The 26,342-nt window shown below is 36.2% G+C and overlaps 1 protein-coding gene across 2 annotated transcripts; it reads right to left on the bottom strand.

The window, feature by feature from the left end:
• Positions 1 to 864: 864 nt before the first annotated feature.
• On the bottom strand, positions 865 to 9,940 carry spopla (speckle type BTB/POZ protein like a). Of its 2 annotated transcripts, XM_079253794.1 has the most exons (13): positions 9,799 to 9,816; positions 9,524 to 9,573; positions 8,517 to 8,597; positions 7,069 to 7,193; positions 6,674 to 6,795; positions 6,183 to 6,334; positions 5,921 to 6,048; positions 4,944 to 5,121; positions 4,161 to 4,216; positions 3,843 to 3,965; positions 2,784 to 2,926; positions 2,631 to 2,684; positions 865 to 2,165 (listed from the first exon to the last, which is right to left on the bottom strand). In XM_079253794.1, exons 4-13 carry the CDS (start codon positions 7,144 to 7,146, stop codon positions 2,021 to 2,023), a joined length of 1,179 nt encoding a protein of 392 aa, XP_079109920.1. In that variant the 5' UTR covers positions 7,147 to 7,193; positions 8,517 to 8,597; positions 9,524 to 9,573; positions 9,799 to 9,816; the 3' UTR covers positions 865 to 2,020. The 2 variants fall into 2 exon arrangements, with proteins under 2 accessions (XP_079109920.1, XP_079109919.1); XM_079253793.1 differs by lacking the exon at positions 9,524 to 9,573 and having other exon boundaries at positions 9,799 to 9,940.
• Between the last annotated feature and the right edge of the window lie 16,402 nt (positions 9,941 to 26,342).

Genomic DNA, 26,342 nt, shown 5'->3' with positions numbered 1-26,342 from the left:
GGCATCGTCCAGAGTTTATTTTCTACAATCCAAATGATGGAGGAATCTTTCATTCTGACAGCGCTACTGCTTGCATCTTCTCTCTCAAGCATTACAGTTAGTGGAGGAAAGCGAGGCAGGAAGATAAAAGGTTGGAGAGGCGTCTTAAAGCTCCGATGGTATCAGGCCTCTTTCTAGGATCTGTGCTGAGAGGGGCGGACTTGGATCAGCAACCCCTGATGAAGACGTCTCTTCCAGCAGGAAAGAGCAGCCTCACATTCACTTTAATTAGAGCTGGCGTCAAACATTCACATAAAACAGGAGGAAAGAGTCTTTCATGTGCTGGAAAAAAGGTTCATCATTTAACATGGTACTGTGCTAGCATTTCCTTTTGATTACCACAGTGGAGGAGTTGTTTTTGTAATTATGTTTAAAAGAAAAACACACACACACACACACACAGCAAAGACAAAAGAAAAATCACCTTAGCCCTACATCCACATCCATTAACACCAACATTCAAAGGAACAGATAACTAATCACCCTTCTTCAAACTGGAAAGGCATCAAATGGAGCAATAATAAATAAATAATAAAGCTGAGCCGTTCCAGACTGCTGGAAAATGTTTTAATGGGTTAATGCAGGCATTCTTGCAGACAACAATTCATCTATTTTTTCTTTTTGTGGGTTTTTTTTTTTTTTACTTCCAAAGTATCAACAAGTCAACGTGATGCTGAATGATGAGTAATATCATGTAAAAATGACGCTACTCTTAATTTACAAAATCCTCTGACGTGTCAGTCACACCACACTACATACAAGACGGACTGAATAAACATGACAACCCCCCCCCCCCCCCTCCAAAACACAGAATAACATTGCCAGTAGAAGTGATGCTCAGCATCCTACAGATATCCAAGCATGTTAGAGGAATTTTTTTTTTCTTTTTCTTTTTTGCACATACTCAATTAATGTAATTCTGCACAAATATGTCAGATAATCGCAGAAAAAAATTGTTAAAAACAAAATTGGTACTTGGACAATTTTTTTTTTGACAATAACATGACCATGCATTAGTCTCTCCACTTTTAGTTAACCACAATATACTGAGAATATATATTTGCAAGTTGGCAATGCTAAAAGAAACAAATTCTCATAATTGCGTCTATAACAGTTCACAGATGTATGATCTGGAATATGTCTTTCAAATGGGAGACTGAGTACATACTTCCATATACTTCCAATGTTTTAATATATTTAGGCCAAAGTATCCAAACTTTTCCGTCTTTAATGGATTGACACTGGACTTAATGGTGGCAGATTACTAGTTTTCCTACACAAATGTGCAATAGAACAGACTTTCTTGTACATTGGTCTTCTGAAGATGGTTTAACTGTCATTTACATAGAAATGGTGCCATCAATATGGGGCATACACATCTTTTAAAAAGTGTAAAGAACTGACCTTGCACTAAGAGTGTTCATGCTTTTTTAATGTCTAGTCACAAAACGGGCTAAACATTACAAATATATAATATTTCCCATTTAGTTAAACCTTTGTTACGTTCCTATAGAACTCCATATCAAAATGACTATACATGGGAACTAGTGCAACCTGGAGGAGGCCTGGTCTTTGTGACAAGGCAGGCACAGAGTAAAATAGACGAAGTACTCTGGAGCAGAGCCAGAGCAATGGCAGATATATTAAGGCCATTTTGAAAATTATAGGAAAAAAAAAAAAAAGAAAAAGAAAAAAAACCAAAACTGAAGCAGAGAAACTTGACTTGCTACCCGTGCTGAACAGAATTCAGCTGGGGCAGCAAAGCAAGCAAGCAATACCGATTGATTCAATTTTTTTTTTCAATCCATTGATGTCAGCCTTCCACGTGCCAGCCTCCCCACATCTCTGGCCAGAAAGCTCCACTCTTCTTTATTCAAGTGTGTTCAGTTTGGTGGAAATAAAGAGTGGTACCCTCACTTGTCCTTCCTTTGTAAACCCATGCTTCACACCTCCAGTAAAGTCCTGGGGCAAAGTCAAGCAGTCAGGACTGTTTTAGACGCTTTCGTGGAAGACCAAACGGTGGGCACTGTGCAGAAGCCAGGGCTCGGAAGGCTTCGGCTACCAAGTGAGGATGGGACTGGATCATTGACTTCCAGCCTGCAGTCTCCATTATATCTGTGGCATGACTGTAAGCACAGACAAAATGAAGTCAACACCCAGGCTTGATAATCTGCACATTAAAAATCAATAAACGTAAATGAGATTGTAATGACAAAACAAATAAGAGAGGTTTGATTTGTGAGTTGTATGACAAACTTGCAGAGGGCCATTAGTACTTCCTGTGCCAACAGTGCATGAAAACGAAGAATAAACATTTCAAGGTGTCCTGCAACACTGCAGTACATCATCTGAAAAACCTGCCATAGCAACCACTCCCATCTTTTAAAATTGAACAAATATTCCATTTCCGGGGTTTATCCACGTATGAGTCTATTAATAACATGGATACGAAGATATGAAGCTTCAAACTGAAAAGGCAAATAGCACTCTGTCTGCCTGGGCTAAAACAATGAATTCTAATGCATCTGGTTGGGGGAAGAGATAAGAGTGTGTTATTAATCTTGTGTCACATATATCAGCTAATTACATACTTGCTATTCCAGTTCTTTCCATCTTTACAGCCCAGCTGTCTCAGGACACTGCACCTATGGCAAGGAGATAAAAAGGTAAGCATTCAGGGCTGGTAAACAGAAATGGCAGCAGGAATTTATCACTTGAGGTTTTTCTTTTTTTGCGATACTTGCCTGTTGATAAAATCTATGGCTTGTGCTTTGAGCTGCTCAGCACTGTGCAAGTCAGCCAGGATGAGGGTGTCAGCCACATTCTCCACTGAAAGGCTGTTGCACAAGGCCTCTTCACACATGACCTTTAAACGCTCCAGAGCATACTGGAGTGGGGGGGTTTGGGGGGGCACAAAAAGCAGCCGTTAAAGCCTGGAGGTAAAGTAATTCTCCATGTTTGGAAGCTTCATCTCCGCTCTTCCAAACAGTCCATCAGTGCAGAACTGTTGCCATTTACTTAACGCTCATTTATCAACTCAATTATCAAAACGATGATGTGAATATGTTCTGCTTACTCTAAAAGTGTGTTCCTGGATTTAAATTAGGGAAATATTCAAAGGAACCTGCTTTGGATCACTGTGCCCTACACAAATATTTTACCAATAATGATTTCTTAAAAATATACAATTTAACATTTTCTCAATCTTCCTTTAATTTTCAGAGTTATAAAGTGGGTTTTTCATAGACCAACACAGAGCATAAACCACATTACAGACTAGATTCATCCACTTCTGTTAAAGGAGAGTGAAAATAAATAAAAATCTCAAACTATTTATAATGAAATGATACCCCATTAGATGCAGGCTAACAGCTGCATAATTACAGAACAGACCACCGTAAGCCTCATTGACTTGCATACAGCCTCTCTCCCTCTCTACTTGCTGAGTAGTTCAGAGGCTCTGAACAGTAAAACAGGTTACTTTGTGCCCATGGCGATACTACACCCAATTACCGTTTCACCATTACTGTACCAGTGTTTAAGTGACTGATGCAATCACTCACTTTATGTGGCATGTGTCTACTGATGGTAGAATATGACGAGGCAAAAATAAGATTCAAATAAACACGAACTATATATAGACATAATTAAGCAGAACTAGAAATGGTTACATGTCGAGTAAGGCAGAGCGAAACAAGTTCATTTGTATGGAACATTCTGTGTGCAAGACAATTCAAAGTATAATGAGAAGCGTCGATGTTTGATCAAATATTAGCATAACTGTCAACTGAGTTGGTGCTTACTTTATCTGCAGCTGCCAGCAAGTTGTCTGCCATTTTCTCCAAGTTTGGGGCCTTCCCTGTATAGATGAAACCCATCATTTCCCTAAAGACATCCGGATCCACATCACTGATGTCAACACGATTCTGTAGGAAATAAAAGGTTTGTTTACTAAGCATAAGGAGATGGCATCTATCCATATATGCGACAAAAGAAGATAACTTTGATATTCAGTGTCGGGGAAAGTATTCATTTCAAATGTGACACAGCAGTTTGAGCCATGATGACGCGACAAAGGTTTTGTATATTCATGATAAACTATCAAAACCTGTTATTCTTACCTTTTTACTTTCTTCCATTTCATGTTCAAACATTGCATTAAAAACTGGTGACCTCGCTGTCAAAACAAACAAACAAATAAGCACGTTTACAAAAGAACTAGCAAACATCGCCAACAGTAAAAATGATAACATAGAAAGTTATGTTGTCAGAGCAAGGATGTCCCTCTCCACTATCATGAATCTCTTGAAGGCTCATCTCTCAAAAATTCTCAACTTCTCTAAATTACAGTTTGGTTTTTTTTTAGATGTTTTTCTAGCCTGTCCCTTGGATTTAGTACCTTATGGAGTAAGTATAAGCTTGAATGTTGTTCCTCACTTGTGAGAACTTTTGGATAAAAGCATCTGGGAAATGAGTAAATGCAAATCTGTGCTCGTCTATTACAGTGTTAAAATGCAGCAAAATCCACACAACCGCCAATTTGTCAGCATTTTGAGATGCTGAAAAAGAGTCTTCTTCAATTATTTCCACCACAATTTTACTGCAGCAGCAACTATGTCTAATTGAGATGAGCTGAAGGGGAGAGGCAGCTACTCAATCTCCTGGATCCTATAGTCATCTAGGTCAAGCAGGGCCAAGCGGGGCCAAGCAGGCGTAGTAGGGTGGATTAGCAACCACTGCAAAACTAGGCCGCTGCAAATCAATCCAGACACATAGACCTTCCTTAGCTTTTCGAAGCCTTTCTAACTCTCCACTAGAGCCCATTAAGAAGCAGCATAGATGCTCTTCCAACGCTCCTCCCCAGATTGTTGCTACCCGGTGTCCTGCGAGTTGGGACATCTTACCTGCAAGGATAGATTTGTGGGCTTTGAACTCCTGCCCTCCCACGTACAGGCTGCAGTCAGTGAAGCGCGAACACTCCCACAGGTTCCCCAAATCATCAGACAGCTGACACTCTGGTACCTTCAGCATGTTCATGTTGGACTGGCCCGAAATGTTAACAGAGTCCTGGACAACGCTCACCTGTAAATAATTTGGCATAACACGATGAAGCAGCTTCACAAAGCTAAAACAAGCCAAACAGCACCAAACATTAGGTAACTTCCCGCATAAGAAAACAGAACAGGTTATATTCAATCGGTTCGATTTACAGTAAACTTTCCAGAAATTAGGGAGGGACTTTTTTGCACAAAAAAAGCAGCCTTGAAAGAAAGATTATTTTCTTTTCTGCCACACCTGACTGATGAAAAAAACATTTTGTGTTTAATTTAAATGTAATTTTATTTACATTAGCTGACAGGCTGTTCATTGTGGCAATATTCAGGTAATTGCATATACCTTGAAAGAACACTTCCAGAGACATTTATTCTTTTTGACAAGTTCAATTCAATCATTTAAAAAACAAGCATCATTGTAAATGTTAAGATGGTGGAAACATTTCTCTTGCCAAAAGTAAAATGTCACTCGATTCAAATCTCAACATTATGTAACAATTCAGCATTTGCTCAGGTGTAATAAAAGAGACTCTTTCCATTAAAGGTTACTTGACGGATAATAAATGCTTCAATAAAGTAATAACCACTCCAACGTTCAAACTATTTTCCTGTCACATACGGGATGGAAGCTGCTCCCTACTGTGACTGGTACACAGTGATACCAAAAGGGATAAGAAAAGCTGAACGGAAACACGTTAAAGTAGCTGCAGGAGGGTTTGATTATTTACAACTTTTACAATCAAGAGAACAGGCATTCAAATTAAAAGCGAAGGTTGAATTAAAGGCATAAGAGAAACAAATCAAGAAAACAGCTCTATAACACTTACCTCACAGAACAGGGTGAGCTTGTCATCTGGTAAGAGTCCATTAGCTTCATCGAGGAGGAAATCTCTCCTTATAAATTTTTTGAAGCCCCAGTCTTTGCCTTGGACAAATCTATATGCTCTTTGGCTTTCTGTAACCAGGAGAGAAATAAAGATAAGCCTCACAATAGTCTTTGTATCAGTAAGTTAGCTGATTGTGGTATAAAAGAAACAGACTACACTGGAGAACTGTACATGATGATAATTTTAGATTGCCTCTACTTACCCATTGCTTTTGTCTCCTCTCGCTTAGCGTTCAACAACGAAAACTTAAACTTTGCTCTGACTTCACTTTTTGGACAACTAACAAGAAGTAAATACAACGACAGATAATCTTTGCTTTCATCATCAAGTCCCTTTGGATTGACTCGCAGACACCTGGATAGACAGATAACACTGTGCATCAGTTATCTTACAAACCTGAGAAAACAGTACCGCTTTTATCCATTTGGTAAAAAATAAAAATGAAAAACACAGCAATTTGTCTTTATAGTGGGATTTTCATTGTCCTTTAGAGGTTTGTTGCAATTCTAACCAAAAATCAGATTGTTTCTCAATGTTCATGTTTATCCTTGAGGAAACCAAATAAACTGGATCTAACAAAAAAATATGAGAAAAGGTGAAATATCCAATTCAAGTGTTTGAATTCTTTAACTTTTTCACAATCATTTCATGACCATGAAGGTTTTACAAATAAATAAATAGTTTAATACTGACCACTTCATTTTGTCATTAGGGCCAGAAGAAAAGGTGGAGCTCTTCAACACCTCCCCCATTTCTTCTCTGCAAAAACTAAAGTTGTTTATGGTCCACATGTAGGAAAACTTCACAACTTTCACCTTGGAACCAAAAGAAAACAGAGGAACCATGAAACCTTACATGCCTTAACTAAAAACAAAATCCAGTCATAACATTTTGATGAAATTTGGGCATCATAATAACATTTTGCAGTAAGTTTACCATAAACATCAAATTTTTCTAATTGTGTTCTTTAACATATCATACAACACACATCCACCCAAAAATACTGCAGTGTAATACTGAATAGACTAAAATATTAACCCTACAAGGCAATGTGAACACAAATTCAGTGTGTTCAGTTATGTTCATACCTGTGTGTAACACCAGCTCTCTGCCACAGGTCCACTTGACATCTCCCCAGGAGGAGGAGGGGTGGGAACCCGTGACATCACTGGCTTAGAGGTACCACTCACTCACGTCCTAAAAGCACTAGTAACTGCAAAGAAAGAGTAATGTTATTTCTGCACAAATTACATTTGTTACTGCTTAGTGAAATATCTTTAAGATAATAAGATAACTTAATTACAAACAAGACAAGATCTGCCCCCAAAGTGCTCATGGTGAATAAAGAACTACAAACTGAGGTCCTATGATGATGTGATACCAAACTCCACTTTTTTTGTAATTTTTTTTAAACTACAGAACAGAAGGAAACAGATTTTTTTCAGTCACATATTTGAAATAAAGTGAAACATACTTCAAATATATCCACGCCATTATATAACCAATTCTGTTTTGGGGGTTTCTGTAATAAATAAATAAATCCTTTTAGATATGTGGAATAAGCAACATGGCTTTTGTCATTTATAATTACCTGAAGTGGTGCCAGAGCAGTGGAAATGTCTGTCTAGACTTGGATATCTAACTAAATGTTTATTTACTAATCTGAGGAGCTGAACATTTGTTCTATTTTAAACATGTAACCACATGTCCCATTGACTTTTAGCAAGAAAGAATTTTGCTTGAGATGATGCAAGTTGGTAACTATCTGTGTAGATTGAGCAATTTTGACACAAATTCCTACCAAGAAGCTGAAATATTAGCCTCCTATATTTTCTTAAAATTGATTTTATGAGGACTTCTTGTGTAGCTGTTTACCACAAGTATGAACATGTCTGATTTTGAATGAGGTCAGAAACCAGAAGGTCTCGACATAAAGCTCTGAACAACCCTGACCTGGTTTCAAGAAAAATGAGAAAATATCAATCAATGGACAATACTGACTAACTTAAAGCTCTTATTATATCACAATAATCCAAGTAATAACAGTATAATCTAAAAGCAAAGCTAACAAGGTAAAGATAAAGGCAAAAAGAATTTAATAGAGTAGCTTCACAATGGCAAAGTGGGTATTCTACTCTAAATGAAAGAACAGACAGCTCAACTTCATCTCAACAGCAGAACAAAAACAAATGAACATATCCAATTAACAATGCCACTAAGATGACTAAAAATAAATTAAGAACTTGATGTACAAAAATGTAGTACATTGCATTCTGCATCTCTTTTTTTGTTCCTGGTTTTGTACAATTAATCAATTTTTAATGAAAGATAGTAAAAGAGTTTATAAGTGAGCCTCACTATCCTAAGACTGTTGTCTCCTAGAAAGAACACTTTTGCCAGAACGGCAAGTGCAGTGACTTGCAAGCTGAATTGCTCTTCTGTAAAGCAAGTTTCCATACCTCCATCATCCTTTGTTTAAATGTGAAATCTGAATCATGCATCATCATCATCAATAAATTTCAAACCTTCCCATCACCTCTTCAGTTCTTGAAATGAAAGGATGGAGCTTGTCTATGTAATCACAGAATACTTCATGGCCCCATCTTCATACTTCTCTCTAGAAAATTCAAATGAAAAGCAAAATAAATAGGACATAAGGTCATGGAAATGACAGTCAACCTGTATAAAAGCAGCTCCACTGAACCGTCTATATGAAACCATCATGCTTGTAGGTCCTCAGATTGCTAAATGTTGTCAATAAAATGTCAAACTAATGTGACATGACATGAACATTGAAGTTAGTCATAAATACTAAGGTGTTAAAATCTGGACATCGGCTCATAACAAGATAACCATTTGTTAGCACATTTTATGATGTTATGTCATTCATATATTAAGGAGTTAACTACATTTTGTGTTTATTGAACCGTTTATATTTATCATAAAGTGTATTCTCTTACTTCTGGAGAGTCTCTCGAGTCAGTGATTTAGTTTAGCCAACTTAAGATTCACCTGCAACTTTGTTTGGCTAACACATTAGCTGGGGTTGTGCAACAACATTGCGTACAACACAACAGAGGATGCAATGCAGACGTGCATCAGCCTGGCTAGTTTGATTTAGCTTAAAGTTGAACAATCGTGCTGTATTAAGCGATACAGCTCTCATTTATCTATAATTCACTTGAAATGTCAGCAGATGTCATTACTGACGCGGAAGATAAAAACAAGGAAAAATAAAACACTGTTAAGCAACAGCTCATTGTTGGCGAAACATGAGCTAAAGTGTCAATGCCAATTTTCACATCTTCTTTAACATCGCTTCACAATTTTTCGCTATTTAACAATTAAGCCTGTTTAAATATGAATACATAAAAAAGTATGTAACAGAAAAACTTGAGTTTAGAATACATATTTATCTATCTGAAGCTAATGTTTCCACTAGCACGATTAATGTTAACTTCACTTTAGCCTTTACACCGCAGATACAGTTATCAGCTAGCTTCACAAACAACACGTTAGCAATCAATCCGTCCGCAAACCTACCAGGCAGCTTTATAATAATAACCTTACTCCACGGCTGGCACGCAGTCAAGCTACAAATACACAAAGTTAAATCGTCAATGTAATGTTTAGACCCCGCAGTACCGGGGTAAAACAAAGGGCCTCCACTATCCCCTAGGACAGGATGCTAACTGAGCAAGCTCACGCTTTCGTCCAATCTGCTGGAGGGAAAAACATCAGCTAACTAGCAGCTAGCCAGAGCTAATCTCTGCACTCACTGCTCACAAAAAGTTTAAAAAGACGTGGTAATGGCGTACCTTTCAATTTTATACTCCCATATATATCGCAATACGCATATAGCTTTGTGTTACACTTGCTCCTTTCACCGCCCGTGACTTTGAACTCTTTTTCATTCAGTCTCTTCACAGGGTTTCTTTGTCTAATTTATCTGTGCTAGCTTACAGTTGTCTAGCTGGCTTGTAGCTTAACAGGCTAGAAAATATAGCCACTGCGCACGCGCGAAATTTAGAGACCGTTCATATACTGTACCCATGATAATAATAATAATAATAATAATAATACTTTTTTATTTCAGCTTTCCTTTATCTTCACTAGTTACTTGACGCGTCAAATGAAATATGAAATATGTATTTCACATGATTATTTAGAAAATCAAAACAAACGTCCTCTTGTTCACAATACAGTGCACTGGCCTTCATTATCTGTGAATTTAAAAGAGAAATGGAAAGTATTTTACTGTATATGTAATTATAAGCTCTTTAAAATAAACAAAATGAAACCTAAATCTGACTTCTTTTTTTCTATTTTCAAAGTTCTGGGGTGTGGTGTGATTTTCCTGCCAGACTTATTGAATCCAATGTTATTCTGTTGCTAATAGGCTACATAGTGTTACATGTCATGAACAGGAATTTTAACCCAGTTAGTGCTTTCTGTCATTGGAAATGTCAAGCTGCTCACTCATAAACATTTATTTGCTTTTGTACTAGCTGACACATTATAGGAATATTTACAACTTGCAAGTTAATTACACACTTCCGAACAAATAGCCATTTTTTCTCTAGTAAAGAGAACAATTTAACAAACACTTCAGAATCTGTTGGGGATCTTCCCCTTCCAACACAAACTCAAACATCTTTGATCTTCGAGGGCTTTTGTGGATAAATTTAATGAGTTTTTGTACAGATCTTGCAAAACTCCTGTTGTCAATGTTTCATTTCCATTGTGCTTTAATAAATATATAATTATATATATATATATATATATATATATATTCATTAAATACATATATATATATATATATTCATTAAATACATATATATATATATATATATATATATATATATATATATATATATATATATATATATATATATATATATATATATATATAAGTATAAGTTTTAACAAAAAAAGATCTTCAAAGTTTTCTGGTTTCCTCTTCCATGTTTTCTTGTCCTTGTGCATGTCTTAACTTAAAGCATGGGCATGGTCTTTATAATATAGTCATGTGATATTTTTCTGATTTAGTGATGACAGAATGAAATCAAGTAGGGGCACATTTCATGGTTGTTGGTTCATGATGTTGCTAGGGTAAAAAAAAAAAAAGAGAACATTTTCTAAGATCAATGCAGGAAATGGTCACCCCAAATTAACAAGAGCAATCTATTTGCAATTATATAACAAGATATTTTATAATGGAACCGTTGTACACAAAGTTGTCATTTTAAATACAAATAAACATAAAATTCAGAAATGCAAAAACAAGATGGTCCAAAGGGACCATCACAATGTTTTTGACAGCTAAGGGAGTATCCATATGAGATATACACTAAGAGATCAATCATAAATGCTTGACCCCACTGTGAGAACTCTCAGGAAAGTCAAACCATCTCAACAGCTGCTGATCTCATAGCTTTGCCCCACTGGGAACATTCTGACTCATGGGATCCTGGTGTGATACAGACACAGCTTTGCAGCTGACAAGAAAACCCTGCATAGAGTTATAAAATCTGCAGAGAAAATCACAAACACACACCTTCCTTCACTGGAAGACATCTATATTTCTTGTTGCCCCAGAATGCACCCTGCATCTTAAAGGACTCATCTCACCTAGCCAATAAAATGTTTGAACATCTACCCTCAAGGAGAGTTTGCACATCCATCAAAGCATGCACCTTAAGACTGCAGAGGTTTTTACCCTAAAGCCATTACCACATTGAACTATGCTCCGATGTAACACATTTTATAGACAAACATGTGGGGCTGAAATGTAGTGTAATATATTAATTATTAATGTATTTTAAACTTTACTGTGCATATTTTATAAGCCACTTGCACAGGAAAATTACATCTTTTTTCCCAGATTTTCACTTGCAGGTGCTGCTCATGCTGGAATACATGTGTGAAAAAGGTTGTCTTGTGTGAGCGTGTGACTTTCATGTAGCACATTGGTGTAATAATGCTAAAATAATCTGGAATTTGAGGAGAGGCTCTTGACTCTGTTATCTTTCGGGATGCATGGAAAAAAAGTTACGTTTTTTATTGCACACATGATGGCAGATGATGGTAGTTGTTGCTTTTAGAATTTGAAGGCTTTCAACTATTGAATAACTTGCTGATCATGTTTTTATACGAAACACATGCTTACACATTAAATCTCACTCGATCTTCTCTAGATCATGTGATACTTTTATTATTTTAAAATGTATTGCTTTGTTAAATACTCTTTCTACTGATCATCAAAATGCAAGTACTAAAGTAGCTTTCGTCTGAATGATGTCCATTAAATTTCCAGAAACTTTTTATTCTAAATGCTAAGGCACGTTGAAGTTGTTCAGGTGTCCTTTGGTGTCGCAGGATTCCACAGAAACACTTGATTTCTGATTATTTTTGTTAACAATCTTTAGCCAACCTCTAAAGTTTGTTTTCAGTCATCGAAACGGTACATAATCGAAAATGATCAATTACCCCATTCATCAATTTAACAGTTTTAGGCTCTTACTATTATAATTATTACCATTTGCAGAACAAAGATGCACCAAAGGTGACATCAAGTCTATGGAGGATTGCTGTCAGAAGCAAGAGAGTAAATGTTTTCATTGATACAGACTATCAAGGCACAGCCAATAAATGAGAGTTTTAGGTTATCATATAGTAGCACAAATAAATATGCCGAAAGTACAGAAAATGCCAATAAAGAAATCTTGATATAAATCTAAATAAAATTGCACATTGCAGCTCATCATCTCAGATTTTTCTATCTGCGTCAGATGTGAAACACAATGCAGCTTCTGGTAAGCCATTCTCTGCAACAATACTCCAAAAAGGATCCCCGTGGGCCTCTGATAACCAATTCCCTTTCAGATGGATGGACACTCATTCTGTAGAATGAACAATAAGTGGCCGTCCCTTCACCAGTTTTGATTTAATTTTTGTTTGTTTATTTTCATCCTTTTCTTTCTTTTCATTCTGCATTGTATAGTGATAACAGACACCTATAATAATCTTTTCCTCTTGTCAAATTTAAAATGGTTAAATGTTACATCTTCCTCAACATATCAAATATCTTCAAAACTCCGGCAGCGATCCATTGACCCATGCTGAAGTAAAAGCGTCTGTTGGTATGACCACATTAAAATACACCAAGGTGCTTCTCACCAATGTGAACCAGTCTGATTTGGCAGGAAAATAAGTCTATGGCAACACATTCCATCAAACTTTTCACACCATGGAAATTCTGATTCAGCTTTCTTGCAAACTCAGGTCACTTAAAGTTTGGTTAGCTTATTCTGGGATTATATTACCCCTTATAATATCTTTTCTGAAGCTAATAACAATGACCAAAGATTCACAGCAGTATATTAATTTTTCTTCAACTAACACTCTTAATAAAATATATACATATATTTGCAATTCATTCTTTGATTTCATTGGATTTTTATAAAAGAGATTTTTTCCCAGTGCTTCACAATGTTAAATAGAGAAAATGATAAATATTGATAAAGTGTGTTAGGGCATGTTTAACTTCAGAATGATTTGCTCTGAATACCTCTTTCATCTCTTTATTTGACGTATTCATCAGGTATGAATAGCCCTCTGCATGAATGTCTCATTGAGGAATGGGTGTAACAGTCTTCTACCGCCAATCTACAATACTCTAATTAAGAGAATCTCAAACCACAGCTGATATTATTCCTGACAACCATTCAACATCTTAAGTGATGGAGACTGATGGAGACAGAACTTATGAGCATGAAAAAAGAGCTGCAGTGACAAGATGAACCCGAGTGACCTCATCAGAACATGGCTATAAGACGTCGAGAGAAAAATTGATTTAGACATTAGTCACACTTTTTTTCCCCACTATCCTGGAAATAAAGTCATAACACTGAACAATGGGGTTGGGAGAATAGCAGAAAAATCCACTTTAATCTAATTTGATCGCATCTAAGTAAGAACCTATATATGCATACATAAATATTCATTAGACGGATATGAAAAGTTGTTGATGAAATCACAAATAGCTCTCTAGAAAGGCCATCATGCTCTGCTGATAGATTTTCTTTTAAAATGAAATGATATGTGAAATATATGGGGAGATTATTTCTTTTTTAAGAGATCAGAACATATGAATCATCTTTTTAATGTAAACTTGGTATGTGTTATTTCTGAATGTACTGTTTTATAGTTTACTTAAATGCACTGCAAGAAAATTCTTTACTTTGGGGAAGCAAACGTTTAACTTTCGTAGACACAATACGCCTCAATAAATGTGGTATAATGCAGCAGAAGAAAAATGTGTTTTTTTAAGTATTTATTGAGCAAAATGATCAAAAGATGATTTGCACTTTTGGAGAAAAGGCAAATGTATTCATGACTTTACTGTACTTCGAAATTACTTAGAAATTACTTCTAAAATTTGGACTTAACTTGCTTGTTTTAATCAAAGACAAACAAAACAAATCACCTTTTAAAACTACAAGCCCCCATTTCTCCTTTCTGGGACATACTGAGAGTCTTATCTATACTTAAATGATTAAAAACCTCTGTTTCTATCACCTTTCAGAAAAGTAGGATCTCTTTGAATATGGCTAACTCCCATTGGATTCCCTTGATTAGATTTGTATAGGGAGTTTAGATACAGGTTGAAGACTTGTTTCTTTTTTTTTTTTTTTTTTTTTTTGGTATTCTTTGAATCTTCCTATACAGTTTTTGTAAAAATCCAAGCTCAGTTACAGATATTTAAGTGACCAGTGTCAAAATAACATAGATGTGAAAGCCAGGGTTTGTTGTTTTGTTTTCCTTTAATCAAAACTTTGCATTAACACTTATGGCTCAGAATCACAGTTACCTGCTTTATTATTCACCAGGTACTTTTACAATCTTTTACCAGAGACAGCTTGGATCAACATCAATACACCACTGCCACTTCCTGATGTTTTTCAATCTTTTACTGGCAATGTCAAGCTGCACAAATTTGTGTCTGCAGAATCATTCCAGAACATACTTAAAATCACAAGTTTAATCCCATTACAATAAAATATAGTTTGTTTCCTTTTCAATATCACAAAATCTACAACAGTTACATTTTTATTCATTTCAGGAGCCATTGGTTGATGCAAGATGATTTAACACAACCACTTCCACTCATAATATAATGCAAAACATACTCTAAGTAAATTCACTAAATATAATTCCATTCCTTACCTCAGACATTTGACCTATCGAACATTTAATGTATGAAATTGGCAAATTTGTAGTCTCAAAAAAATATTTGGTAAACAGAATTTGCTATAATAATTTGCTAAAATAATCAAAGAAGTACCTCTGACAACACACCACTCTGGTTGAAATCAACATTTTCCTTTATCAAATCTAAATGAAAAATTTAAGTCTTTTAAAGTTCGGAAGGAAAAATTATTACAGGTGTGTTTCAGTGTTTTCAGTTTGCTTTTGGATCACCGATCATTTATTTTATGTCCATCAACACCCATGGACCATTACTTACCATGAAAATGCAAATGTCATTTTTACAACAATGCCACATAAAATTCTGACCTTAAAACTCTGACTTGTTTTGATGGAACAATAATATTCACTATGCTTTTCCTACAGTCCAGCAGCCATTCCTGCTTCCTCAGACTGAAAACCAAAACTTCAAAATTTTTTCCTCCCACCACAGACAACTACATTGTTCTTTACATTACATCATTTGTCAGCATGACTGTCAACACCCTGGCTAGTTTGGATGCAAACTAATTCAGCATAGGAAGAAAGAAGAAAGAAATGGACATAGCAACTAATAAGACAAGAGCTGTTACTGGACTGACTTTTATTCACTGGAGAAAGCTCAAAGAAGAGACAGGATGCAACACAGAGGCTGAATTAGCCTTTGTTAAGGGTTGCTAAAGTAGTGCAGCTTTAGCCATGTGTTAATTTAGTCAACAGCTAAAAGTTATAGGAATATATATCTGCAGCATCTGCTTGGGATTACATGTTAGCAGTTTGTTTGACTTAAAATGAGCCTGTTTTAATGGATGTTTCATTTGAGCTGATCTGAGATCTGTCAGTCACAGCATTGCAGTTTCAAATCCTGGTTTTCATGATTTGATGAGTCACATTTGTCTTTTAGTTACAAACTCAGAGGTATTTCTGTTTTACTTTGACTTTGATGAAATAAAAATTTCACGTGTTGTCTTTGACTAATATGAAAGACCATAAATTAAAAAGATTTTGAAGATTTTAGTGTAGAAACTTCCTTCCGGTCCTCCAATTGCACCACAGTAAATGAGAACACATTACTTAGTCATCCAAACTATTACTTCAGGTGAACTTTGGATTTTTACATCATTAGTGTCGTAGTCAGCGTGTTTTCTGTTTTAGTTTGACAGTCCTGTCGTGTTTAGTCTTGGTTTCTTGTTTTTATTCAGTATATTCTTTATCCTGTCTCATTTCCTGTGTGCTCACCTGGTGGGATTTTCTCATTCACTTCACCAGCTCCTTATTAGTCTCTCAGTTTATTTATACTCTTTATTTTTCATTTGCCTTTGTCAGAACACCTGTCATATTTCTCTGTTGTGTTTCCCTTTCATTTTATTATTTGATTTTTCATTAAAACCTTTGTTCCTACAGCCGTCTGCCTCCTGCCTTCTCCGTCCTGCATTTTGGGTCCACTTCTTCCTCAAGCCATGAAAATTAGCACCCTCTTAATGATACTACATGATCAAACCTGTCCTGAAACTGAGCACTTAAGTAATTAAGAGAAGGGGAAACTTTAACCACCTTCTACTAGAAGAGTACTTGCATTTGTTTATTACAGCAATACTCGCTGTATATCATTTTAAATTGATGTATAAGACTTCATTTTAAAGCATTTTGTTGATCTCTTGTTTGCACAGTACATCATTTATTCAATTGTTTATATTTATAAATATTAACATTGAATATATATATATATATATATATGTATTGAAATAATTATAGAGAAATGTCTTCATATTAACAATTATCAACTTCCCTTTTATTACTATGAAATAGGGGAAAAAAAGTGGAATCTTTTCATATAATTTTTCTGGGTTAAAGACATGCAAGAAAATCCACACCCTGAAGGAAAATCTATGTCTTTTTAACCAGAAATCAATGATGAAATCTCTGTTGATGATAACTTCCTTCAGACATTAGAGCACCAGCTCCAAGAAATCTAGATAGATAATATAGATATAATATCAGGCATGACAGTGATTTTCTTTTCCGTAAATATATTTAGGCACAAATTGATTTTAGAGAAGCCTTTCATGCTTGAATCTGAAAAACCCACAAAATGTCACATGCACTGCTGATTGTTTTATAGATACCTGGTAACATCTTCCATTGATCATTTATGCATGGGAAAAGGAAACATTGCAAACAAGGAAATAAGATCTTAGATAGCAAGAATCTCTATGTGCTTATTAATATTATTTCATTATAGTCCTGTAGTCTGATTGCACAGATCGTAACTCCAAGAATGTTCTTAACTCTGTGTACAACCTAACCTTGAAGCACCTTGACAAACTAATCATGATGGCTGAGAGAATATATGGATTACTCCATGAAAAATATGCAAAGCAGCAAATGAGTCTTTTCTTATACTAAAGAGATTTTTGAGAGAGACTCAAGGTGTCCTTTACCACATGACGGTGAGCACTGGAATATGATGCAGAGCTTTGTTCTTGAAATATGCACACCTCCAGTCAATTGCCCACATTAATGGCAACAAACACATGACACATATTAATCAGCTGGTTTAAAATATCACCTGAAGAGGTGGCTGTAATATTTGGTACTGTGTTCCTCTGATGTGGTCATGTTTGTCAAACTTTGTGAAATGAAACAATTTAACTGAGCCGTTTGTGAAATGGCCAGAGAGTTAAATATGTCTTAAAACTTCAGAGTAACCAAAATATTTCCAGCCTGAAAATGCCAGAGTTTAACACCAGAGTTGGCAGAGAAATGTGCAGGGAGTGAAGGGGAGTGAGTGTAACACTATGGAAGATCAAATTACACCTGTGTCCATTTTTGTTCTTCCTCATTAAGTGCTTTCCGTGTTTTCTTTCTGGATGGTCTTTGAGCCTTTGTCAGTTTTTGACAGGGCTGATTATGTAGCATAAAGCAGATGCTCCATCGCCAAAATGTCCATTGACAATTATTGCTATTCTTCAAAGCTCATTTCCCATGGAACACAGAAAAATTGCACATTGGCTCTATGTTATTAATAGTGTTACTTGATATGGAAATGAGACACTGATTTAGGCAAAATTAGCATTTTTTTCTGGTTTGATTATCAAATGAACTATGACATTTTTTAAAATGAATTTCAGTTATTAGTTTGGATAATAACACAGTTATGCCACATTCTGCCATTTCTCCACTTGATTAAAGAGAACAAATCTAATGTGATAACTTGACAAGCTGATTTTGGACAGTACTGGTTGTGCATGTTTGCTTCTATGTGTGGCTGTGTTGCTCGTATACAGGAATACAAATGCATCTTATTATGGAGCGCCGGCTCAGGTGGTGCAAATGAAAAGCTGATTTTTGGCTCATGGAGCGCTGAAAAGACATTTTGGCAAGTAGTCGTCAGCAAAATATGCTTTTCACATATTTTAACATTGAGTGTGTTTTTTGTAAAAGACAGAAGCTAAACATAAAGAACAAGCCTTGTTGCAAAAGAAATTTTTAAAGAAGTATTGACCACCTGTGGGTTTTCATTACATAATCTGGCATAGAACCGCATCAAGATAACACTGCTGAAAATATTCTTATTGTATAGTGAAAATATGAATGCGTAACATTAATAAGAGCTAAATCATGAGCACAAAGTAATCACTAGTGGTTTATTTTCAGATATGGTAACACTTAAGTTATTTTGTAAAGTTGAAGAAATGAACATGGAATATAATGGAAAGGATGTCCATGTGAAAAATAAAATAAGAAAGAAAATAAAAAAAAACCCTTTAATTTAAATGAGGCTGTTGAACACATTTATTTCTATAACATAACTATATTACTGTAAAGTTAGTTTAATCAACTGTATTAAATCAAGTTTATAAATCTACTGAATTGAGGTGGGCCAAGAAACTTTGCACCTGATCAAGTAGAAGAATTTAATAGAATTAAGTGGCAGCAAATACATTGAATCTTCATGAATAAAGATGGTTTAATTAAAAAATAATAAGCTGGAACAAAAGATTTAAGATGTATGAAAGTTATTATACTGTGTAGATATATTTTTATTGATTTAGTCACTGGTTTAAATTGTATGAAAACAGCAAAGCTTAAAGGACCGACCTGTAATCTTGGGTTTGAAATTTTGCAAATCACTGTCATGTAATAAACTAAACAAACAGGACAAACATGGTAAGGTGCAGAAAGAGTAGAGAACATTTTCACCTTTGAGATAGAAAAGTTCTTTCCTTTGTGACACTGCACCCTCCTTACATGTGTTTTTAATTTAACTCAGTTTGTTCTTTGAAATTCTTGATTTGTTCAACATTGTTTACATGCTTTTAACATGACATATATGATTTAGATTTTTTTAGCTTTAGCATAATGACTAATTATTTAAAAAAGCATATACTTATGAAAATTAGCTTTAGAAATTTAGATTTTTTTTTCATTTTCTTTTCTATTTTTCTTGTCTGTGGTCCCAATATCTGGAGCTATAAAACAACAGCAAAATAAGGCTGTTAAAATTGGAGCAGACAAGGCGTACAGTCAACTTCTCGTGTTTGTAAACAGCGTACGGTCTGTCAGAAAGTGAGGATGATCGGGGGGAAGAACGGAGGGAAAAATAAGACATCATGATTTGATGACGAGGCTCCTTATTTCTCCAGCAGGGAGCTGATGATAACCTGTCGTTCTTCTGGTCTGCTACACCTGCACACTAACAGGCTGCTGGATCCGGCTTCTTCCTGACAAGCTCCTGTCTTCTCTGCCCTTTCATCTCCTCGCTGCACAAAAGAGAGTTTAGAAGTCTTTTATCTACGCCTGGGGGTATAGTTTCTCGTCTGCCAAGAGAGGAATTCAACCAATTAAGCTGGTGGTACTTTGCTTATGAAGCATGCATCAGAGGAGGGGCTTTAAATGTTTTTCAATATTTCAGCCTGCAATGCATAATTAGCGAGTGTCTTTTTCAGCCAATGAAAAATAATTTAATCTTAACCTGTTGCACTCCAAACAGGTTTCATTACATCGTCTCAGTGCTGTAATCTGCATTACAAGAGCTTGTTTTGTACTGTTAAGGCAGTTCATTTACTTTAAAATGTTTGCTTCCATTTTGGATTTAAGTTTAAATCACAGTACAAGAGCTCCAGTTTAACAATGAAACATTTTCTTCAACTACTGGATGCACAACGACATAGCAAACAGAGGCCTCTCTTTGTTTATCACAGCTTTGTAACTTTGCATTTTCCTTTTAGACTCTGCAAACAACAATTGAATGAGGCCAATTTTACTTCTTTGCTGTATATTTCAAAATATTCCTCTTCGCGAAGGTACTTGAAATGCTCTCCACTCTTGTTCTCCTTTGTATTCACTCCTCGCTTGTGTATTGCATTTGCAAAGCACATAGTCGTGCTCTGAAGAGATACAGCATGGCATCACTGAGAGACTGTCGGTGAGCAATTGCTGATCCCATGGAGTGATAAAGAGAGCCTGGGTTGTCTGAAACCTGAAAAAAGAGGTTGGCGAGAGCCACGGAGCATATAGACCTGGAAGGTCACCTGCTGCCACAGAACAACCAGACCATCACCAGTATGTCCTCAGCTTATCCTCGATTTCCTGACACTAATGACATTGTGCACCTGCAGAGTTGGAGTGTACAAGAAGGAGGACAAAAGTGTGTTTAAGACAAAAAAACAAAAAACAAAACTCCTTACACTTTGACAAAAGGAACATTAAAGCAGGTGCTTTTGTGACCTTAAGAAAAGAAAAAGAACGAATATGTTCAGGTTGAAATCACGACAGAGTGATCTTGGCCTTGACATATAAATGCAGATTGAAAGTGGATTGATTAGAAGATATGCAAATGCAAACAATCCGCCGGGCGCCCTCACTATCGCTACCTTTGCATATGGTCATTTTAAGGACGCCCTTATCTCTGGCACCATGCTAATAGATTTATTTCCTTACAACCATTGACAATTATTCCCCTCCCTCATACATTTGCATTTGTTTGGGGACGCATGCCTAAAACTCTCTTTACTGAGCCAAGAGTTTTACATCTCTCTGTTTTCATATCAAGCTTAGCTGCTTACTGTAAGTACCAAGCATTGTTTTGTTTTGTTTTTTTTAAAACAATGTTTTCAAATATGTTTCACGTTCACCATTTGTTGCCATATGCCAGACAATCGAATCTGATTTTGGATCTCTAGTACCAGATTGCAGCAGTGTTTAGTCACTTATTTATCTCCAGGCTTCCCCAATCACATTTCTGGGCAGGTGCATGGCTGCCCTCCACAAATTACATCCAGGATAATTTCATATTGATTAATGCAGATGCGTTCCTCTTGGCTCTCATACTCTACCTGCAGTCTATTTGGTATAAATTACTGGAGCTATTTTGCTGCACAAAGCCAGCCCTCTCCAATAAGGTGCTGGCTCATGTGTCGACTGGGGCCCCCAAACTACCCCTCTGCCTGCAGGAACCACTAAAGCTTTTAATTGCCTTCTGTGCAAATGGTCCTTATGCACTTGATAAAGTATCTGGAAAGTCTGGCATGGGCTGGTGGAGGCTTAGGGGAGTCTGCAGTATTTCAGTATGTGTGTGAAAATGACAGAAAGTTTTTGTGAGAGATGGGAGGGAGAGGAAAAACAGAGAGAAAAACAGAGTGAAACAAGTATATAGATAGTGTGACTTAGTGACGGCTGCTTGCTGAATCTTATCCATGATATTACAACCTCTATGAGTATGGCGTTAAAGTTACCCCTTTATGTGTGCAGCCACCACTCAGCAAAATGCTCGAATAGCCCTGCTTGTGGCACACAGGATTATTCCCCTCTGTGTACATTCACTACAGTAGAGTGGCTGATAACCCTGGGTAAAGCGATAAACAATCAAAGCGCGGCTTCAGTGGAAATGATTGCATTCTGTACCCTGCCCCAGAGATGGGGGCCATTATTAACGTGGGTCCTGCCCTGACAATGCTATTTTCTGGAAGGTAATTGCAGATTCAGATCTCTGAGAGGGCCCGACTGAGAGTAAATGCCACCTCTTTAATTATGGTCTCCTCCACGTCTCCTCTATTGAGCTGTGGAGATGTCTATCGCTCCACGGGATCCTGGGGAAAATGACTCTAATGGGAAATGACCAGTGTCTGGGAAGCTGGCTCAGATTAGAAGCGACGTTTCTAATTGATGGCTAAAGAAATCCCTGGCCGGATGACTGGGAAAAGTCACTTTGGAGCACATGTAATTGGAGGGATTGCAGTTCTAACAAGAATCAGCGGATGATCTCTCCTGATTTAAGCGTGCGCTAGCACAGAAAACAAGCTCAACATGAGCTTCTACTATGTTAGAAATTTACAAAAGCCAGAGACTGATACCCTTATGCTTTATTGTCAAGGTGAAATAAATATAAATTACATTGTATTCAATCAGTCTCAATCAGAACTCCTTGTGACAATGATTCAGTGGAAATGTAACAGCAGTGTTAGCTTTAAATGAGCAACAAAAGTTGTGTGGTGAAGCTATTTGCATTTTATTGTCACAGGTGATTAAACTTCTTTTTGCGAAAGCGACACCACTAAGGTAGTTGCACTCAGTTACAACTTTTTCTTTTTTTAAATGAGTTTGTTCATCAGATGATGGACCCTGATTAAAGTCAGAGTTTTTCTTCTCCTGCTGCTCAGAATAGAAAAGAGTGAAAACTTTGTCTCTCTTTGATTAGCGTTGATATAAGACAGTCACACAAGGATACAGAGGCAAACATTACAATCTTTAATCTTTTTTAATTAGACATCTTGGTATTGGAGCCAACTTTATGCATACCTAATAATTTTCCTCAGACTATTTCAGATATACATGATCACATTAATTGTTGTCATCTTCTAAAAATATTTAATTTAAATGATCAAGGTCAAATCTTTAATCAACACTATAATATAGCATAGAGCTCTTATTAGACGAGGAGATAAGGGTCAAAAGAGAAAAGCCTTTTACATTTGGTTTCATTTTTGTGTTTTTTATCCTACATGTCCTGAGTATAAACAAATATTTTAATAACCAGTAAACCTGTATTCAATGTGTTGTGACCTGCTTTGGTAATTGCTATTTATCTGATGTGCCCTGGTTGAAATCCGGTAATTTTGCCCGATATAACTGGTTCATCAAAAAACCTGAGGTACCCCAATCAGGGGACTTTTAGAAGAGACCATACCAAAATATAATACTGTGCCAAAATGGCCATTATGGAGACATCACTTGAATTGTCTGTACTTTTTACGGTTTTCAGCTTGTTCAGCTGCATCTCTGCAATGGAAATGCAAAGTTTTCAGCCTACCATGAGTCTTTCCATCTTCACCTCCCTTGGAGAGATTAAAAATTCGGATTTTTGTCAAAGTTTGTGCTGGCTGAAGCCAAATATTTTCCAACATGCGTTGTCCATCTGGTGGTTGGAGTGTGCTAATTTGTGTGTGTGTGTGTGTGTGTGCAGCCATATGCAATACAGAAAACATGTAGAGAGAAGTAGAAATGAGGAGCTGTGTAAATATGACTCTAAATAACAGCAGATGTCATTTGGTCATATATCAACTTTTCCTTCTTGTGTTTGAATATAGAGCAGCTCACATGTTGTAATGATCTAGCTAATGTAAAAAGACACATTTCTAAGTGAACACTGAACAGAAGCTGGAATATAAAACAAAAATGGGAAAGTGTGTTCAAACCTTTGACTGGTAGTCTATCTATCTATCGATCGATCTATCTATCTATCTATCTATCTATCTATCTATCTATCTATCTATCTATCTATCTATCTATCTATCTATCTATCTATCTATCTATCTATCTATCTATCTATCTATCTATCTATCTATCTATCTATCTATCTATCTATCTATCAATTGGCTATTTTTAAAGCCATTTGTCAGTTAATACTTGAACTTGAAGGATTGATACCATATTTATAGTTTATTTGTTTTGCTTGTTTAGATTGTACTATGTAAAATCAATCATTTTGGTGTGAATGTATGCTTATATGGGCATACAAGCTTTTGCTTCTGTCTGTTTTGGTCTCTTAACTGCACAGTCTATGTATGAAGAAATTAATTATTTGTGACTGAAGAAAAAAACTTCACATGAAAACATTGCAGTTGGGGCTCAGATTCTTTGCATCATACCATTTTTAGGCTAAACCTTACATGTCTTATTTTCAACTAAATAACAGACAAATCCATCTTTACCTGCATGTTGTCTGAAGTGATGACATCATCTGTGAGGCTAAATAACATGAGTTTAAACAGTAGCATCATCTTTGAGATGCAGATTAAGGAAATTATTCCATCTTTCCATTTAGGAACACAGCATCAGCTATTTTTCCGCTGGTGCCTCAGTTTAGATGAAGTCAGGAAAACTAAGTGCAACATATTTTCTTTACATAATTATGTGGCTTTAACTTGTTTATGTGTTCATTTGTGACTTAATTTGAACCCAGCAAAAAAAATGTTAACTCAGTCGTTGTTTGAAGATTGACCTCTAAAGTCAAAATACAAAGGATTTCCATCGTCTCTGTGGTTGTTAGATGACTACTATACTATAAATTGTAAAGAAAAGTTGTAAAAGTGCATTGTCAAACAAATAATAATGCAAATTTCAAATCCATTCATTTTTAAGCTGAGTGAAAAACAGCCTTTGTATCTGCAGCAACACCCGGTGCTGTCTGCTGACTATCCGCAGCCTGCTGTTTTGTAGATGCTCAATCTTGAATCCATCACTGCTTTCTGTCAGTGGTAACAAATCTGCTGCTCTTTTCCGGCTGTCCGGTCATTAGCTGACATTCTGGTGCGGGGCAACAGGATCTCTGAGGTTCTCTAACTGGTCCAAAAAAGTTGAAATGACAAAATAATAACAACATCTGTCTTCTGTCCAGCGGTATTGACATAACATTACAGGTACCAAATTGTTTGTGTTGTGAAGTGTGTCTGGATGATACCTCAAGCTTATGACTCTCACCGCTCCAGACTGCATCTGGGTTTACAGATGTTTGACTGACAGACAAATAAATGATGGTGTAACTGCTTCTGACCAAATGGACTTAATAAGTTGCCTTTAAGGGACGATTTATGTTCTTTTAAGCTTGATGCCGTAGCAGTAACCTTTACCGGTAATTTTATGCAAAATATGAAAGCAGAGAAGAGACTGACAGAGTGCAGTCCCTCCCCACCCCACTGAGCAACACACTGCATCCTGAGTGCTACATCAGAGTATCGTTAGCAGCTCTGTCAAGCTCTTTATTGGATTTGTTGGAAATTCACGCTCCACCAGCCACAGAAAACCTGTTGTCTTGGACAGTATTCCAGCTGTCAAGCACACACCTAAAATACTTTTTCTTGCATCCTTCTGCAAGTAAAGCATGAAGAAGTATTACTTAAAAACATGAACAAATCTAAATCTGACTTCAGTTTAATCTTAATCTAACCAAATTACCTGAATCTGACCTAACCACCATACACCTCTGTGTGTACTGCTAGAAACCAAACCAAGTACCAGAAGAGGTGGTCTCGTTTATAGGGTCTTCTTCTATTATTTCTCTATCATTCTCCTCCATCACATTACTATAACATTATTTCAAACTGCACAGATTAGGCTACATCTAACTTTGTTCATGCAGTCTTGACAGCAATGAGTAACGCACAAAATATTCATCATATTTCCAAAGTGGCACAAGGATTTCATGGTGCTGGTCAGCTGCATATGACAGTTTTCTGGTGTTTGATCCACTGTTATTATGGCAAGAAACATTTAGAACTTCAAAATAGTAGTGGAAAACTCAAGAATAAATGTGTTACCATCAGATAAATTAGGATGAAGAACTTTTAAAATGTTGAAAAAGAAAAAAGAAAAGAAAAGAAGGAAAACTGTAAAAAAAATTAGTAAAATCAAATCAGAGTACCATTGTGCGTATAACTACTACTCTACAACTGATGATGTTGCTCAATTCTTTGAACTCTTATTGGCTAAAAAAGAAATTCAGAGATAATCACTCACAATACAAAAAAACCAAACCCTTATCATCTTTAGAAAATAAGACTTAAGTACAAATATTAATGTTTAGAAATGATTGTGTTACTTAAGGTCATCATTG

Source organism: Telmatherina bonti (assembly GCF_933228915.1).
Source record: "Telmatherina bonti genome assembly, chromosome: 15".
Taxonomy (NCBI): Eukaryota; Metazoa; Chordata; class Actinopteri; order Atheriniformes; family Telmatherinidae; genus Telmatherina; species Telmatherina bonti.
Note: the sequence above shows the minus strand (reverse complement) of the source record. Positions and strands in the feature narration are given on the sequence as shown.

Bases quoted from the DNA above. Each gene is read 5' to 3' on its own strand.
- spopla (XM_079253793.1), bottom strand. From the start codon at position 7,146: ATGTCACGGGTTCCCACCCCTCCTCCTCCTGGGGAGATGTCAAGTGGA. The intron at 5,122-5,920 runs GTAAGTGTTATA...AATTATTTACAG, and splicing joins AGCTCACCCTGTTCTGTGAG to GTGAGCGTTGTCCAGGACTC. The intron at 2,166-2,630 runs GTATGTAATTAG...CTGTGCTTACAG, and splicing joins GGAAAGAACTGGAATAGCAA to TCATGCCACAGATATAATGG.